Source organism: Camelus ferus, chromosome X, assembly GCF_009834535.1.
Source record: "Camelus ferus isolate YT-003-E chromosome X, BCGSAC_Cfer_1.0, whole genome shotgun sequence".
Taxonomy (NCBI): domain Eukaryota; kingdom Metazoa; phylum Chordata; class Mammalia; order Artiodactyla; family Camelidae; genus Camelus; species Camelus ferus.
In genome coordinates, this window is record NC_045732.1 from 91,705,836 (window position 1) to 91,722,903 (window position 17,068).

General features: G+C 39.3%; 1 protein-coding gene across 1 annotated transcript in view; it reads left to right on the plus strand.

The window, feature by feature from the left end:
* The first annotated feature begins 903 nt into the window (after positions 1 to 903).
* LOC102513304 (fibrous sheath-interacting protein 2-like) overlaps positions 904 to 17,068 on the plus strand; it is a 66,725-nt gene continuing 50,560 nt past the window's right edge. The window contains exons 1-8 of the mRNA XM_032475871.1: positions 904 to 1,196; positions 4,334 to 4,495; positions 5,236 to 5,329; positions 5,689 to 5,819; positions 6,899 to 7,040; positions 7,697 to 7,807; positions 8,233 to 8,353; positions 15,407 to 15,475. Coding sequence (XP_032331762.1) covers positions 5,692 to 5,819; positions 6,899 to 7,040; positions 7,697 to 7,807; positions 8,233 to 8,353; positions 15,407 to 15,475 — 571 coding nt within the window. The 5' untranslated portion in view covers positions 904 to 1,196; positions 4,334 to 4,495; positions 5,236 to 5,329; positions 5,689 to 5,691. The remainder of the gene's footprint in view (positions 1,197 to 4,333; positions 4,496 to 5,235; positions 5,330 to 5,688; positions 5,820 to 6,898; positions 7,041 to 7,696; positions 7,808 to 8,232; positions 8,354 to 15,406; positions 15,476 to 17,068) is intronic.

Below are 17,068 nucleotides of genomic sequence, written 5' to 3' on the forward strand. Positions count from 1 at the left end.
GCATAGTGATTCGGTTACATATGTGTGAACAAAAATACTGCAAACCACATCAGTAAACAAAGAATGCTGACGCCATCAAGTCATCAATGGCTGCTGCCACCCCCCAGTGAAGACAAGCCTGCAGCCCAGCCTCTGCAGCCACTCAGAATGGTGCACCCTGAGGGGACTCAGAATAAGAAAGGACAGGATACTGGCCCTAGGTAGCTAGGTGCTTGTCAAAGGAATGAATTCAAGGAGTCCAAATGTTTGCTTCCTCCCATACACAGAAAAGCGCTAAATTCTTTAACTTGAGATATCTGGGGGTTTTTTAAGTTAATGAGTAATCTTTTGATGTTCCAACTACCTAGTCTTTGTTGTAAAACTCCTATATAGCGTAGCTTCTCCCCCTACCTCTTCAGAGTAGTCCCTAAGAGCGATCAGAGAGGCTGTCATCCTGGGCTCAAAGGGGCTTGAGCCCTCAGAAATGTCCGCCAAATAAAACATAACTCAATTTTTAGGCTGTATATTTATTTCAGTTAACATATGTATATATCCCTTTTCATATTCTTTTCCATTATAGGCTATTATAAGGTATTGAATAGAGTTTCCTGTGCTATACAGTAGGACCTTGTTTATTTTATATATAGTAGTTTGTATTTGCTAATCTCGAACTCCCAATTTATTCCTCCCCATCCCCATTCTGGTTTAATTTAAATGATGGGGTGCTGAGTTCAGAGATTGGTAATCTCAACTATGGGCCTGTTACACCAGGGCTTTTGATCACTTTCCCGGGTCTAAGGCGCTAAAACTGCGAGGCTTCAGTCCTGCCCCTGCGCCTGCGCCAGAAAGTCAGGCGGCTGCCTACGTGGTCACAGCGCCCCCTCCCTTCCCCTGAAGGCGACGCCCGTTGGGGAGGCGCCCTTTAAGGACGTCAGGGCTGCATCCAGAAACGCAGCATTGTGAGGGGCGTGGCCTGGGGACGCGTTACCCGGGCGACCACCGGCTGGGCGGCCCAGACTTGATGTGGGCGTAGAGCCGGAAAGGCGTGTGTGAACAGCGGAAGCGAAGACGGCTTGCCGGACCCCATTCCCCGGCCCCCTGGGGGCTGATGGGTGGCCTTGGGTCGGTACCTCAGGAACTTCTGTAAGACTGCCGAAGCCTCCGCCGCTAAGGCGGCCGCCTGCAGCGTAACTGCCGACAGGAAGCAGTGCGACTCCGTGAGTAGCGGCCAGCCCACTGTCCTCTCCCTCCGGGCTCCCGGGCTGCGTCTCGGAGGGGAAGGAAGGCGGGCAGACGGAAGAGGAGGAGGTTTCAGCAGAGGACCCGGCGGGTCCTTGACACTCAGCTTCCGGCTCCCGCACCTGGCAGTTAGTAACTAGAGCCGCCTCTGGCCGGGACTAGCTTTGAACAGGACTCAGAGATAGGGTTGGTGACCCCGGGGGAACTGGGAGGCCTTCTGGGTTGTCGGCAGGGCGGGTTCTTTCAAGCCTGAGTGTAGGATTCTTTGGTTTATTGGGGGGTATTAGCCCATTGAAGTTTACGTTGATTGGTCTAAACTAAAAGTAGTTCTAGGAAAAAAGACAGACTTTCTAATTGTATCTGATAGAGCTCGCAAAACAAACAAAAAATCCATTCCAGAGGTCGGAGCCTCTCATCTATTGGATCTTCCTCTTGGGGCCAAGGTGCCTGTTATCCCAGGAAGTAATAATGTATTTTATACTACAAATTTAAGAGAAAAGGTAAACTGTTGTAATAGTGCGTAAGTGATTTTCTTGACCATTTTAAGCTTGCTATTAAACTTGAAACACTGTTATGATTTTGCTCTGAGTCAACTTCAGTTTCATGCACCAAGTGAAGTTAAATGAGTTGGTGTTCAGTGTCTGACCCTCACTATAATGATAGAAAACCCCATGATAGGCTTCAGCCACCCAGTTCATCCTTATCTTCAGCCGAGGCTCAGCTTCTAAAGGTTGGGATCTTTTCTGCCTATCCACACATACCATGCTAATTCCTACTTCTGTCCCTTTGTCCATCTGGCTTCTGAAAAGTGTCATGCACTCTCCTCTCCTTCTCAACCTTCAAGTTGAGCCATCTTTCAAGAGCTATTGTATGAAATCTTTCCCAAGTGTCCCAACTTCCAATTGTCTCATCTTTCCTCTTACAATGCCCTTGGTCTGCACTATAAGCAATTTCTCTCAGCACTGGAAGTACTGTTAGTGGTTAAGGGTGCTGCACTCACATTCTTAGACATTTTAAGTCCTCTGCCTAACACTCCCCACCGTGTCCTTAGCTTTCGGTCAAGCCTGAAGGAGGTTCAGAACTTTCTGGTTGAGTGTGTGCTTTGATCACAATAGCAAAAGGTTCTACAGGAATAATTATGACATCCTTACCCTTCCACTCTCTGGTGTCATCAGGGATGACTAGGGGCTCCTTGGTATTTTTGATACTTGTCTAATATATATGATTTTTAAAGTTTTATTGCTGAAAAACAATATGATTTCTATTTTCAAAACCAATGTTCTACTAAATATATGCCAACTTCACAGAAATTGACTGAGTTACACTTCCACAAATTAGCTTTCCTAAAACATACTCAAAACTTATTTCACTACTAGTAATAACACTCCTTTTTAGTTTGTAACTGTAGCTCTCTCTGTTGGTTTCTTCCTCAGATATCTCCTGTTTGCCATATTTCAATTCTGTTCCTCTGTTATTCACTTGTTAGCTACTTCTTCTTTTTTTAATATTTTTTAACGTTTTTATTGATTTATAATCATTTTACAATGTTGTGTCAAATTCCAGTGTTCAGCACAATTTTTCAGTCATACATGGACATATACACACTCATTGTTAGCAACTTATTTCCAGTTTTTTTCATACTTAATTATACTGATTTTCTCTATATTGTATTGATTCCCCCCAAATGCATTTAATCATGGTCAGGTACTACATTCAACTCCCCTGAAGACTAACTTAGTGGAATCCCTCTTTGTCTTTTAGCAAGGTCTCCTCGAGGAAGTAAGACTTTATATTTACACACTTAGTTTTTTTTCTTTAACTGACTTTACCCTCATGACTACCTTGTAAGGTAATGCTATGATTGCTCCAAGGTCACAGGTAGATAGTAGCAGAATTCAGACCAGAACCATTGTTCCCTGATTCATGGGCCACACTACTTCACCTGACCTTGCTGCTTCCTTAACTGCAGACCATTTTAGCAGAGCACTACAGAAACAGGGAATTTAAAGTTCTTTCATATTGTTTTGAATGCAAGTGGGAGGGAAATTATAGTATTCTACAGTCTTGTTTTCAATAAGATTAAAATATAACAATGTACTGTATCTGTCTAGTTATGCATTAATCAAAACCTGACAACTGATCCTGTACTTCAACATTTTGATAATAAACTTATTCTCAAATAATTTATATATAAATTGACTTCCCTATTAGTATACTATACTTGGGTAGCACCTGTTCACAAACTCCTTAAATTGGTTTTATTGTAAAGTTAATAGTAAATATCTTGCCAATTAACCTAGACATTTTGCTTTCAAGAAAAGATACCATGTGAAGTGAAAAGAACAATTTACATACTTTTAAAAGTCTCCCCTATGATCTCCCTTTGGCAGGTAGTGATGATATAATAGACAGATTCTTCAGTTTAGGGAAACCAATATTTTGACTGACAATAGAAAGCTTACCCAGGCCTTAACGAATGGATTTGTTCTTTCTTGATAGGTCGGTAGCCAAGGTTTGCTTAACACATGCCATCACCAACAAAAGTCAACATCTAAAAGAAGAAGCAATAATCAACCTGCTAATTGCAGCGTTGTTTCAATTGCCATCATTGTTAATTGTTTCCCTTCTAGGAAAGATATGGGCTTTCTGTCTAGTTTCACTGTAAATTAAAACATGGCCCAGAAGGATGTCTTTCTTTGCCATTTTAAGGAAGCATTGGTAGTCAGGGAGTCCAGCTTCCTGATATAGGTCTCTTAAGAGACACAAGAGGCTGGCATCAATCAAGCAGTCAGAAACTTACAAAAGAAACTTTTAAATGGAAAAACAAAGCTAGAACACATCAGGCCCCTTTGCTCATGTTTAATATCCTTGCAAGAACTCTTAGGGCCACAGTCAGTGTCCAGGAATGGGACTGAGGGTGCGGCTGCCACTTCCAACCTAAAGGCAGGTCTGTTAGATTTACCCAAATCAGCCCATTGTCTTTATTTCCTCACCTCAGATTCTGCTTGCATGTTTTATTTCCAATGAACAGCCTTATTGTTTCAACAAACTGAGGTTTAAAGTGTGACTGCATTCCTTTTACATATGTAATACTTTTGAATCTTTATGTTTGCAGCTTTATCAACGTTCTTAAGATTTTAACCTGACTTATCCTTATTGTCGACTCCTGGAACCTGGCTATAAAAGCCTGCATAATCCACATTTAAAAGCATACTACAGGTGAAAAGATATCCTGAGGAGATTAAAGAAAGGTGGCCACATCACCAGCAATAATAAGGTAGGTAGGTTGATGCCTGCTTCCTGTTAACCAGCAAAAACCTGTGGACTTGTTGGACGCTTGCTTCTGTACTTCACTGGGAGCCTGTGTCAGCTTTTAATTGAGCAATAAAGGATAGCCAACAGAAAATTCAATGAATTACTTAGTATTTAGGTTAAGAGAAATCAGGCAGCTGTTTCTAAACAAAATTGCTTATTCTCACTTGACCTTTTCTCTTTGATAAAAGCAAAATAAAAGCATTAAATGATTTGAATATGTAAAGACATACACATACACATTTATTTATGTATTTTCTCCCAGCTATATTATAGGGCCTTTCCTTTGGCTCTGAAAGTAATAATGGCACTGTATACCTGTCAAGGAATATTTCCTGTACCCTTTGAGAAGACTAAAGACAAAATGGAAACCTAGCAGAATACAGCTTGATAGAATAAATTCTTCTGAAAGTTAAACATCATTATTATACTGGCATTTTAATAACAAATTCATTGGGAATAGTAAATTCCTGATTATAATGTGAACTGTATTATTGAAGTAATATTATTAGATAGAAATTTCCTGGTGTTACAGCCACTGTAGCACAATACTGCCTTCTAAATTATTATCAAAATGTATTATCATTACCCTCGATCCCAAAATTGTTACTAAAATGGATGTTCTTATGACTCTTTTCTCTGGAAAGTTTCATGATTGTTACAACTTTCTATTTATGTATTTGGTTTGGTTTTTTGTTTTTATAGGTCAGTCATATGTACCTTAAAGGAATTGAATAAGTACAGGCAATATCTGACCAGTTTAAAATTAGACTTTGAAAGAAACTGTATAAGAGAACAAGTAAGTTAAATAAATTTCTTTTATTTGAGGCCTGTAGGAAAGTTTTTATGTAGGGTCTGGAAGAAAGATTTTGTCCTCTACCAAATATTTTCTTATAATATTCTGCCCTAGAAGTATTATGGTAACAAATCGAAAAATATCTCTAGGGATCTATGAGATAAAAATGAGACTTTTGCCTTTCACTCACAGAGAGAAATTTTCCTTGTCTGGAGTGGAGCCACACTAGGCTTAAATGCAGGTTAATAGAATTAACCATTTGTAAACTACAGAAAGTTTACCAAGCCCTAAATATAAGAAGACATATCAAAGGACAGGGTTATTTCTGGCCAATATAAAAACTTTATTTTTTTTTCTCTCAGAAAATGACTGAGAAACAAGTAAACAAATTGTGTGATACCAAGAGAGCCTATGACAATACACAGTTCCAAGATTGGCTGTTACAGGAAAGTACACAATCAACTCCAGACCAAGAGCTGTTAATAAAGCAGAGGTATGACCGAAGTTAATGCATATTTTTGCAGACATATTATGGATCCCAGAAAGTTGTAAAAGTACTAGAAATAATTGAAAGCAGGAAGAAAAAAGTATTAGACATTATTTAACCCCCTGTAGTCTTCAATATGGAGAGAAAGGAAAGTAGACTGAGAGGTAACAGGGATTGGGAACCTTGGTACCATGGCTAGGGAGGAGAGTTTCTACCTGAGAAACTGGAATCACTAGGAGCCAAGAGGTAAGACACATTGAAGAAGAATTCCAGGTTACAAATCCCTGAGCTTGGGAAACCCATGTCCATAGTCTTTAGAGGGAAAGAAGGTGTCTTTAGCACATTTCAAACTTGAGTTTAAGGAAATTACTGCAAGGTCAAAGAGAGAGAGTTGCTATAATGTCATCTGACGCTAATATAAACAGGTGTTATTCCCCAAGCAACTGTGTGTGTTCATTCAGCTCTTACCCACACACATTTCAATGTTACCATTCAGAGGCCAAGCCAATGCCTCAGGAAGCGAAGAGATGAATTATAGTTCCTTCTCTTTCTCCTTTATCAAGGGTGAGGTCCAGTTCCCCATCACCTGGGTCTTATATTCCATGGAGTCATGTCATGATATGCCATGATTTAGCCGAGTAGCAGACTGGTAGTCTGCGGACCTGTCTATACATGAGAGGTTGTTCAAGGACTTGGGAATTACAGAGAGGCCAGTACCCACTTATTTTTAAAGGAAATTCAAATCTGCTTATTTTTTGAAGTCAGTCCTTAAGTTGATTTCAGCTGTCTTTGGAAACTCGTGTTCCTAAAACTCCTGAGTTATGAATAATTCCTGTGTAAAATGCTTTTAATCACTCTGTTCTACATTTTGCTGTTGTCCCAGCCACAACAACAGAGAATCTAATAAAATGAGTATAGCATGGTGAGTTGGTGGACCAGGCTTGCTTAGAGGTCCCTGACAACCTTTCCTGTAGTTCAAGGAATAAAAAGCAACCCAGAAGGTGGTTTGGGAATATCAGAATAGATAGTACCATCATATGGGAAACACCCAATTTATCTTCCCTTATATTTGCACTTTTACTTAGATATTTAGATATGATTCGTAGGGAATTAAACAAGGTTGAGCACACGGCTGAAAAGCAGAGCATACGCCCAATGAAGAAAGAAGAAAAAAGACATCAGGATAACATTAGAAGAAAACTTAGTCTCCGTAGACAAATTGAACAGGTGAGAAACACTAAATTTTAAATGTTGATAGGGAAGTTGTATATGGTTGTTTTACTTATAAACATTTTTAGCAGTCTCATCATATTAACTGACATTATTTCAGGTCTGAAAAATAAACAAACAAGCTTTTACTTAATATAGTGAGACTGATACCACAAATTATATATCTGTCGCAGTACAGTCACATCTCATCTGCTCTTAAAGTTTTAGAATTTAACTCTAATGAAAAAGAATCATGTCTGTATTCCCACTCCTCAAAATTCAGACAAGGCTATTTGTTTAGGTTCTCTGTCAAAATACACTTAAGGGCATCAGATTACATATGATAACTGCCCCCCCCCAACTCCATAAGAGAGAACCCTCTTGCCAGCATCTTTTTAGAGCTGTCTTTGGAGCCAGGCTTATTGTTATTGGAAACTCAACTTGAATTCAGTTTCCAATAACAAAATAACTTCCTTTTGCCATTCCAGTACATCCACCAATATATTCCCAATAAAAAGCAGTGAGATAAGCCCATTCTAAAACCAATGAAAGATTTTCATTATGGTTGTCCACATTTCTCTAAGGCCCTTGGTTTGACCTAATTTGCTTATTGACCAAAAACAAAGATTATGAAAGAGAACCCCTGCTGACTACCATAATATTGTGCTCCTCAGGAATGGAAAATGAAAGAAATGTTACTTCTGACAAAGATTGGAGAAGAAGTAAAAAGAGAAGCAAGAGTTGAGGAACAACGTCGAAAAGTCAGAGAAGCAGCTCACCAGAAGGTAGAGTGAGCTTTGACCAATAACTTGGGCTATTTTGAGGAAAGGCTTTTGCCATGTTTGATATTTGAAAGTGTGATTTTTCAGAAGTGGCCTAAACTCACAAAGATAGCTATCGATGGAGAGACGTAGTCTGGTCTGAACCTGGACTTCAAAGGCTGCTCTGAAATGGGACCAGTCTCCAGAAAGTAGGCTATGAATTAAATTGGATCCAGTTATTAAAATATATTCTTCATGCTAGACAACAAAAGGGAACTTACCCTTATTACCTTCCTAGCTTTGTACTCATTATGACTTTAGAAATCTCAAGACAGGAATGAGGGCTCCCTTCGGATATACCGTCATGTTTGAAATGTCTGTTTTGCATTTCCAATGGCAAGTTGATATTTAATTTTTAAATATGTTAAATATATTTTTAACGTTTTTAGAAACAAGCACTTCTAGAGAAAAAAATCGCTTATCATTTACGAAAAATGCAAAGGAATGACCTTCAGAGAGAAGGATCAGAGGGAAGTATATTTGAAGACAAAGGTGAAGATGAAACAAAAGGTGAGTGACAATAAAAGACAAAGTAGCTAAGTAGAAGATGCATTACTATATGTCAAATACTGGTGGCTTTGTAAACCCCTCTATGTGCTTACACAGTGAGTTCATGAGGCCTTTGCAAAGGGAAATTCTAGAAGCTCACCTGTGCCAGGGACTGTGTAAGGCACTTTCCGGTGACAGCTCAAGTTGTACAGAATGTAGACACACATACATATACTCAATATTATTATATTATAGACATGATAACAAATTAAACACCGCTATAAAGTGGTTCAGTAGACAGGAGCCTTTTCTAGAAGTTTAAAAAGGATCCAGTAAGAGGAGACAGTACAAAAAAAAATAAGAAAGAGACAGAGCTATATACAGAGAGGAAAGGAGCCAGTAAGATTACAATAATAATAATAATAATAATAATAATAATAATAATAATAATAATAATAATTAGACTGAAACAAAGAGGGAGACAATGAAAGAAAATATAGAAAAAAGTAGAAGAAAAATTTTAACTGAGGTTCAGTAAGAAAATTTTACAGAACAGAGGAAGCTACTAAGAAAGAGAAAAAAAGTTTTTTTAACATAGATAAGAGAGATTTTAAATTATACTAAGCAAGAGACAGAACTAAAAAGAAAGAACAAAAAGATTTGAAAGAAAGAGGCAGTAAGAAAAGATGATACAGAAGGAATGAAATGGAGGAGGAGAATGAATGAGAGAAAAAATATTGAGCAGAAGAAGGTAGTAAGAAAACACACACAGACACCCACAGGATGAAGGCGGGGAAGGAAGACAAAGGCAAAGAAACGAGATGGAAAGAGACAAGGAGTAGGAGGAAGAAAGGCAAAGAGACAAAGAAAAGAGAGAGAGTGAAAGAAAGGGAGCGAGAAAAAGACATACAAAAATACAGGAACAGAGAGGCGGGAGGGAGAAAGAGAAGAAAGAAGTTTAAAAAGGATAAGTCAGTAGGAAAAAGTAAAATAAAGAAAAAGAAAGAATGTGAAAGTGAGAGAAGAATTTGAAAAAGAGGCGCCAGTAAGAAGATCAGATACAAGTTGGAGGAGGAGGGCAGTGGCAGAGAGAGGGAAAAAAATGAGAATTTAGTAAAGTAAGACACTTAAATAAAGAGAGAGACTTTGAAAAGGAGAAGCCAGTAACAGAAAGCAGTACAATAGAGACTGAATGAAAAAGCAGTACAATGAAGATAAAAGGAAGATAGGACACAGTAGGAGGGGAGAATAGGTAAAAAAAAAAAGAAAATATTAAAAAGAAGGCAGTGAAAGAAAATATGGAAATAAAGCAAAAAAGAAAGAAAAAGAGAAAAAGCAAAGAGTGAAATGAAAAGGGGAGAAATAGAGACAGAGCAAAAGGGAGAGGAAAAAAAGAATAGTACTATAAGGAAAGAGAGATGTAAAAGGTTACAAAGGACAGGACTGTTAAATGAGAGAGAGAAGAGAGAAGGGAGGAAGAAAATGTGAACATACTTCAAAAAGAAGAGCCAATAGCCAGTAAGAAAGGCAGTACAGGAAAATACAGAAAGAAACCATGGAAGAAAGAAAGGAGGGACAGTGAAAGAGAGATAGAAAGAACAAAGAGAATACAGATAAATAAGATGAGGTTACAAGACAGGAGCCAGTAAAAAGGCAGGACAAAAAAGATAGAAGGAGAGGAGAGTTAGAAGGAGAAGGGAAAAAGACAGTTTGGAAAGAGAAGCCTGTGAAAAGAGAATAAAATAGGGCGGGAGGAAGGCTGGCTTGCAGGCAGGAAAAGAGAGGGAAAGAAAAGGCAAAAGGGAATAGAGAAGGAAAGGCAGGAAGGAAAGAAAAAGTTTTTTAAAAGGATGAGTCAGTATGGAAAAGTAAGATAGAAAAAGAGGGAATATGATTGTGTGAGAGAGACTTGTAAAGGAGTCAGTAAAAAAACATGTAAAATAAATGAGAGAGAGAGAGCCAACTTTAAAAAGGATAAGCTAGGAAGAAACAAAAGTACAAAACAAGATGGCAGATGAGAGAAAGAAAGATGAAAGAAAAGTTTAAGAAGAGGAGCCCATAAAAAGTGAGTAAAGAGAGGGGAGAGTGGGGGCAGGGGGGAAAGAACAGTGGGGGGATGGAGAAGGACCTGAGGAGGAGAGACTGGGGAGGGGGAACGGGGCAAGGAAGGAAGGAAGACAAAACAGAAAGGAGCAGGATGAAAGTGAGTGAAAGATGAAGAGAATAAAACCAGAAAAAGAAAAAAAAAGGGAAGTTTTAAAAGGTTGTGGCAGTAGGGAAAAATAAAAGAAAGAAAAAAAGGGAATGTGATTGTGGAAGAGAGCAGCTTGAAAAGCAGCCAGTAAGAAATTTAAGTCCAACTGGGGACATGGGGGCAGTTTTAAAAGACTCGAGGGAGAAAGAGACTGTAAAATAAACATCACGGGTGATAGATAGACAGACAGACAGACGAAAGTTTGAGGCAGATCCCATAAAAAGTGAGTTTTTTTAAAAAGCAGGAGGAAAGCAATAAAATATAAATTAAAAAAATTTTAAAGCAGAAGGGAGGGAGGAAGGAGGGAGGAAGGAAGTGAGGAACAGGCTAGAGAGATAAAGGAGGGAAGGAAAGCAAAGAAAACAAACAGAAAGTGAAAGAGAAAGTAAAAACACTTGGACATAAGGAATAAAACAAACGGGGTACAAGAAAAAACAAAGAGAAGTTTAAAAAGGGTGGAACAGTGCAAAAGAGTAAAAGGGGAGAGAGAATTGAAAAGGAGGAGCAAGTAAGAAAATCAAGTATGATATGGGTGGGGGAAGTTTTGAAAAGTCACTAAAAAAGAGTTAGAAGAAAGATGGAGATGATTGATACCTAGATAGGTATGTAGATGAGACTCCATAGAGGAAAAGCCTACAAAAAAAGCTAGGACAAAAAAGATAGAAAGTTAGAAAAGAGAGGTGAAAGATGGAAGAAAAAAGTTTATAAAGTAAAATCAAGTATAGTGGGGGAGAGGGTAAAAAAGTCAGTCAGTTTAAAAATACAGTGAAATAAAGATAGGTGATAGATAGATAGATAGATAGATAGATAGATAGATAGATAGATATGAACTAAAAATGACAAGACAAAAAGAAAGGGAGGGGGGAGAGGAAAGGCAAATTTTTAAAAATGGAGCCAGTAAGAAAATCAAATCAAATTTTGTGTGCTATTGAGGTCCATTTAAGCCAATAAAAGAATACAGTAACATGAGGACAAATGATTTGATAGCTAGATAATAGGACTGTAAAAAAAAGCCAGTAAAAAAGATAATACAAAAAAGAGTTACAAGGAGAAGGAAAGAAAGGAGTTTAAAAACTGGAGGCAGTAAGATGAGAGTAGGAGTAGGAAGGGGGAGTGAGGGGGTTGGGAGACAGGGAGGAGGACCCTTAGAGGGAGAAAGATAAGAAGGAAAAACGTAATGAAGGACAAAGGAAAGAAGAGAAACGCCGGAGGGAAGGTGGGAAGAATGGGAGAGAGGAGAAGGAAGGAGGGAGGAAAAATGCATGCAGGACGGCAGGCAAAGAAGACAGAAAAGCCAGAAAGAGTGAGAGAAAGTCACCAGGAGTCCTAGAGAAAGTGAGGGGGTTGGGGAGGAAAGGGAGGAAGGAATGCTAGAAAGAAAGGCTAAAAGTGTAAAAGGGATGAGTAGGAAAAAAATAAAAAGAGAATGTGAAAGTGAGAGAAAAGTTTAAAAAGGAGGAGCGCACTACAAAATGAAGTCGAAATGTGAATATATTGCAGAGATAGACATTTAAAAAGCAAAATTCAGTAAAAAAAAATACAGTAAAATAAGGATGACAGATAGATGATGAAGATAACGCAGAGATAGACAGAATGGGCTTTAAAAAGAAGCCAACAGTAAAGACAGCACAAAAAAAGACAGAGTCAAAAAGAGAGGAGAAATGAAAAGTTTAAGAGGAGCCAGTAAAAAGAGTAGAAGAAGAATGGAAGGCAGGCAGGAAGAAGGGAGAAGAGGAAGGATGGGGGGTAGTCAGGAAAAGGAAAAAAAGAAAGACAGTGAAAGAAACATAGTGAAAGAGACGTACAGAAAGGAAGGAAGAGGAGATATAAAAAAGTAAGTGAGAGGAAAGAAAAAGTACAAGTTGGTATAAGAAGGAAAAGAAAGGAGATTAAAGGTGAGCATGAGAGTGTTTGGAAAAAGAGGAGCCAGTAAGAAAATCAAGTACAACTGTCTGGAAGTGAAAGAGATTTAAAGATTAGAAGTCATAATCATTTTTTTAAAAAACTAAAATGTTGATAGACCAATAGATGATTTATAGTTAGGTAAACAGATGGACAGAACCGACTATAAAAGAAAGTACCAGTAAAAGGGTAAAAAGAAAAAAAGAAGTACAAGAAAAAGAGCAAAAAATTAAAAGCAGGAGCCAGGAAGAAAAGGGAGGAAAAGAAGTTGGGACAAAAGGAGGGAGGGAAAAATGGAAGGAAAGCAGGCAGGCAACTTCAAATTTAAAAAACAGTCAGTTAAAGTATTAGTGACATAAGATGAAAGGATGAATTGACGGCTAGATAGAAATGTAGACAGGTAGTAAAGTATATAAAATATGAATAGATAGAACCGTAGATAGGTGATTGATAGATGGATGGACCGATTAATCGATCGATCGATAGAACTTTTTTAAAAAAGAGAACCCAGTAAAAAAGTAACTAAGTACATGACAGAGGAGAAGAGTTAGAAAGGAAAACGAAAAGTGAAAGTACGTAGAGAGTAAAAGAAAGGGGGAAGATGGACAGGACAGGACAGGGTAGGGCAGGCTAGGGTAGGGTAGGGTAGGGCAGGGTAGGGTAGGAAAGGAAGAGAGGAAGGCAGGCAGGCTGCATACAGACAGGCACAGAGGAGAAAGAGAAATACAGGAAGGGAATGAGAAAAAAATGGAATAAGGGAAGGGAAGAATGAAGGAAGGAGGAAATATGAAAGAAAAAGCAGCTGCGTCAAAATGGAATAATTTACAAGAATATGTAAAACAGAAAAATAGGAGAATGAGAGAAAGAAAAGAAAAGGGAAAAGGAAAGTCAGAGACAGAAGAAAAGGAGAATGTTTCACAAGCAGAAGAGTTTAAAAAGGAGGAGCCAATAGTAAATTTGAGAGAGATTAAAAAGGGGGAGAATGAGTAAGAAAAGACTACAGAGATGATAGTGTTAGAGAAGAAGGTAAGAAAGAGAAGAATGAAGATGTTTAATAAAGAAGAGGCAGTAATAAATGCCACTACAAAAAATAATAAAAAGAGAAGGTGAATTAAGTTCTAAAAGGAGTAGCAAATAAAATATAGTTCAAAAAAAGAACAAAATAGTGAAAGTGGAAGTAAAAGAGTAGAAAAGGATGAAGGAGGAAGAAAGGAAGGAAAAAGGGGAGGGATGGAAGGAGGTAGGAAAGAATTTTAAAGTGAAGAATTTTTAAAGGGATGAGGCTAGGGAAAAATGGCAAAATGAAAAAGTAGAGACAACATGACAGAAACACAGGAGTTTAAAAGGAGGAGCTACTGTGAAAATTAAGGACAGTTGCACAGAGCAGGAGAAAGGGGAATCTAAAAAGAAGTCAGTTAATAACTAGAGTCAAAGATACGTAGATTGATGACAGCTACGCAATTAAATAGGTCAGTAGGTGGGCAGATGTAGGTAGGTAAGTAGGTAGATAGATAGATAGTCAGACACACATACATAGATAGAACTGATCTGAAAAAGGAAAAACCGGTAAAAAGTCAGTACACAAAAGGAAAGAGAAGAAGTGAAAAACTTTAAATGGATCAGTAAATAGTAAAAAGAAAGAAAAGAGAGGAGTCAAAAGGGTGGGGAAGGGAAGGGGCCAGAAGAGGAGGAGAGAGGGAGAGAAAAAGAAATGGTGAAAAAGAAGTTTTAAAGGGAGTACAGAAAAGACTTTTTTAAAAGATAAGGAAGAGAATGTATACAAACAAAAGTTTAAAAAGGACCAGCCAGTAAGAACAGACAGTGTGAGAGGGAGGAAGGAATGAATAGTTTATGAAGGAGGAGTCACGAAGAAAAGCTCAGAATTCAGTTCAGTGAGAAGATGAGACTGTAATCTGCCTCTGGGAGAGTACATCACTTTAGCAGCCAGATTGCTCTCTCCATCTTCAACCGTTACCTTCTACTTCCAGTAGGAAGAAAGTTTCAGGTGGGCATCTTATATTAAACAGTGGCCACGTCAAATGCTTTTTGAAAAAGAAAATATAAAAGAATTTATGTTCACTGTATCATGGAGGTGACGGGAGAATGAAGATGTCTATTTCACATATGAAATTGACTTACCCACTGTAACAAGGCCATCATCTACTATACATGGACACCAAGGGATACACATAACTGATGAGAACATAGTTTGCACACATGTAGTTTGGAATCTTTTTGTCTATTTCTAGATGATTAGAAACCGGAACTGTAGTTACATTCTTCACAGATGAGATCTGTGTATATGGTTACCTCGTCCAGGCTCTGAGACACAACCAAGAATCATCATGGCCACTGTGGCCTGCAGGGTCTCCAGCACTGTCATTATGCTAGTCTGCATCCCTATACAAAGGAAAAGCCACGTTCTCCTTGGGCAGGATGGAGGATGGAGTTTTTCACTTCTGCCAGAAGACAACTCTGCCTCCTCAAGTATAGCTTTAACTAAACAAGATATTATAAAAGTGATTGTCCTGCCTCTCCAACACATCTAACCTAGGATTTCTCAACCTTGCCACTACTGGCATTTTGGGCTGGATAATTTTTTGTTATGGGGACTGTCCTGTGCATCGTAGTATGTTTAGCATCATCCATAGCCTCTACCCACTAGAGAAGGAGTAAATACCCTCCCCAATTTGTAACAACCAAAAATGTCTCCAGACATTTCTGAATGTCCCCTGGGGTACAAAGTTGTCTCCCATTGAGACCCACTACCTATCCTCTCCAGCTCTACTCCACAACCCCATATGCAGATCAGGACATGGCTCTCTTCCTATTGAGCATGAAAGTATAAATAGAATCTATCTTGAATAACTTTGTCATCTCCACTATTAAAAATAAATGTTTTACTGTGTTTTTTTAAGCTCCTTATCCAAAGGTCAAGAAACCGAGTGCCACTGCCAGTCATCGGAAGTTACACCAAGGACAAAAACGTAATTGAAATGTTATGATTAGAAATACTAAAATAGTAATTTGTGTAAAGACTGGATTTGGAACTGATCTCTTCTGCTTATAACGCAGATAAATCCTCTATCCTGTTATAAGTGATGGGTTTTCAGTAATGCTTACCAACAATGCTACAGCCTCTCTAGACTTAGGGAGTCAGATTAGACTCCCTAATTACTTATAGGTGTTACTGAGCTGGACAGCCCACGTTTCGTAGCTGACAACTCTGCAAGCCCAGCGCAGAGCCCTGTCCTCTCCACAGCCCCTGCTCCTGATCTCATTTCTGTACTTTTCCATTCCCTACAAGATCCCGAGACATTTTTTTTAGCCTGTGCTTCTCTGGCTGCTGCCACCACTGCTGCCACACCTTGCTCAGCAGTTCTGCCTCCTAGGGAAGATGTTACCTGCATCTCATTTGTTTCACCTGGAGAACCATCCTTGCAAATTGCTCACTGGAGGTGCTACTGATGTTTCTGAAGCCTAGGGCCCTAGGGCCCTAGTGAGGTCCTTGACCCTGACCAATGCACTCTCTCAAAACCCGGCCCTCCCTTAGGCTTTGAACTTTTCAGGCCTAAAGTGACTTTTGTCACTTCACTGGCAACAGAAATATTTTAGTCTGTCCCATATTTTTCTGCAACAGTGGAGTGCACCATCAGTGTCGCCCACTCTTATTCCCGTTCCTTTTAGAACAGCCCAACTGAGTGGTATCCGCTGCCACTTTAACATTTCAGCCTACTTCTTGAGTAGGCTTCTTTAACATGTTTTTAACACATCTAGCACTATGTGCTGGATCTAAGTGCCTGCCTTCCTTTGGCTTTCCGGCTCGGTCATTGATTTTTCTAACATACTGCTCCAGATCCTGCCTTTGCAGGGCCCCCAAAATGGCTCAGACTTTCAGGGGGCCTCCCCATCATTCTGCTTTCCCAAAGATGGTGCCTAGACATCTGGGGCAAGAGGTGTGGCTTATGCTCTGACTCCTCTAAATGTCAGCAGTGTGGGCATCACCTAGGAGCTTATTAGAAATGCAGATTCTCAGGCCCCACTCCAGGCCTACTGAATGCAAATTTGCATTTTCACAAGATCCCCCAGTATATTATATGCATGTTAAAGTTTGGGGAACGCTGGCTTCCATGACCTCATGGAGGTGGAATAAAGTCAGGGTGCTTGGATGAAATGTCCTCTGCCACCTCTGGTCTCTAGAGAGATGCTCTTGTCTCCACTGAGATAGTGCTTGGCCTGTTGGCATTCACAGTTGGAGTTGGCCATCTGTGCAGTGACACATGGTCTGGTCTCACTTGGCTTAGTAGAAGCCTCTGGCTTTCCCATTCCACCTCAGTTCAGTTCTGTCTGCTCCATAACACTCCTGGTGGAGCCCCCTCACCTCCACCAGTCACTCGCCTTGGCAAACTCCCCAGCTAGACTCTCAGCCCTTTCTGGGCCATGTATATACCACATGAGAACCAAGAGAGGCTTAAGAAAGCAAAACCTCAAGGGGAAAAAGAGGTTGGTAAAAGGGTACGTATTTTCAGCTATAAGATGAATAATGTCTGAGGAGCTGATGTATAATATGGTAACTCTAG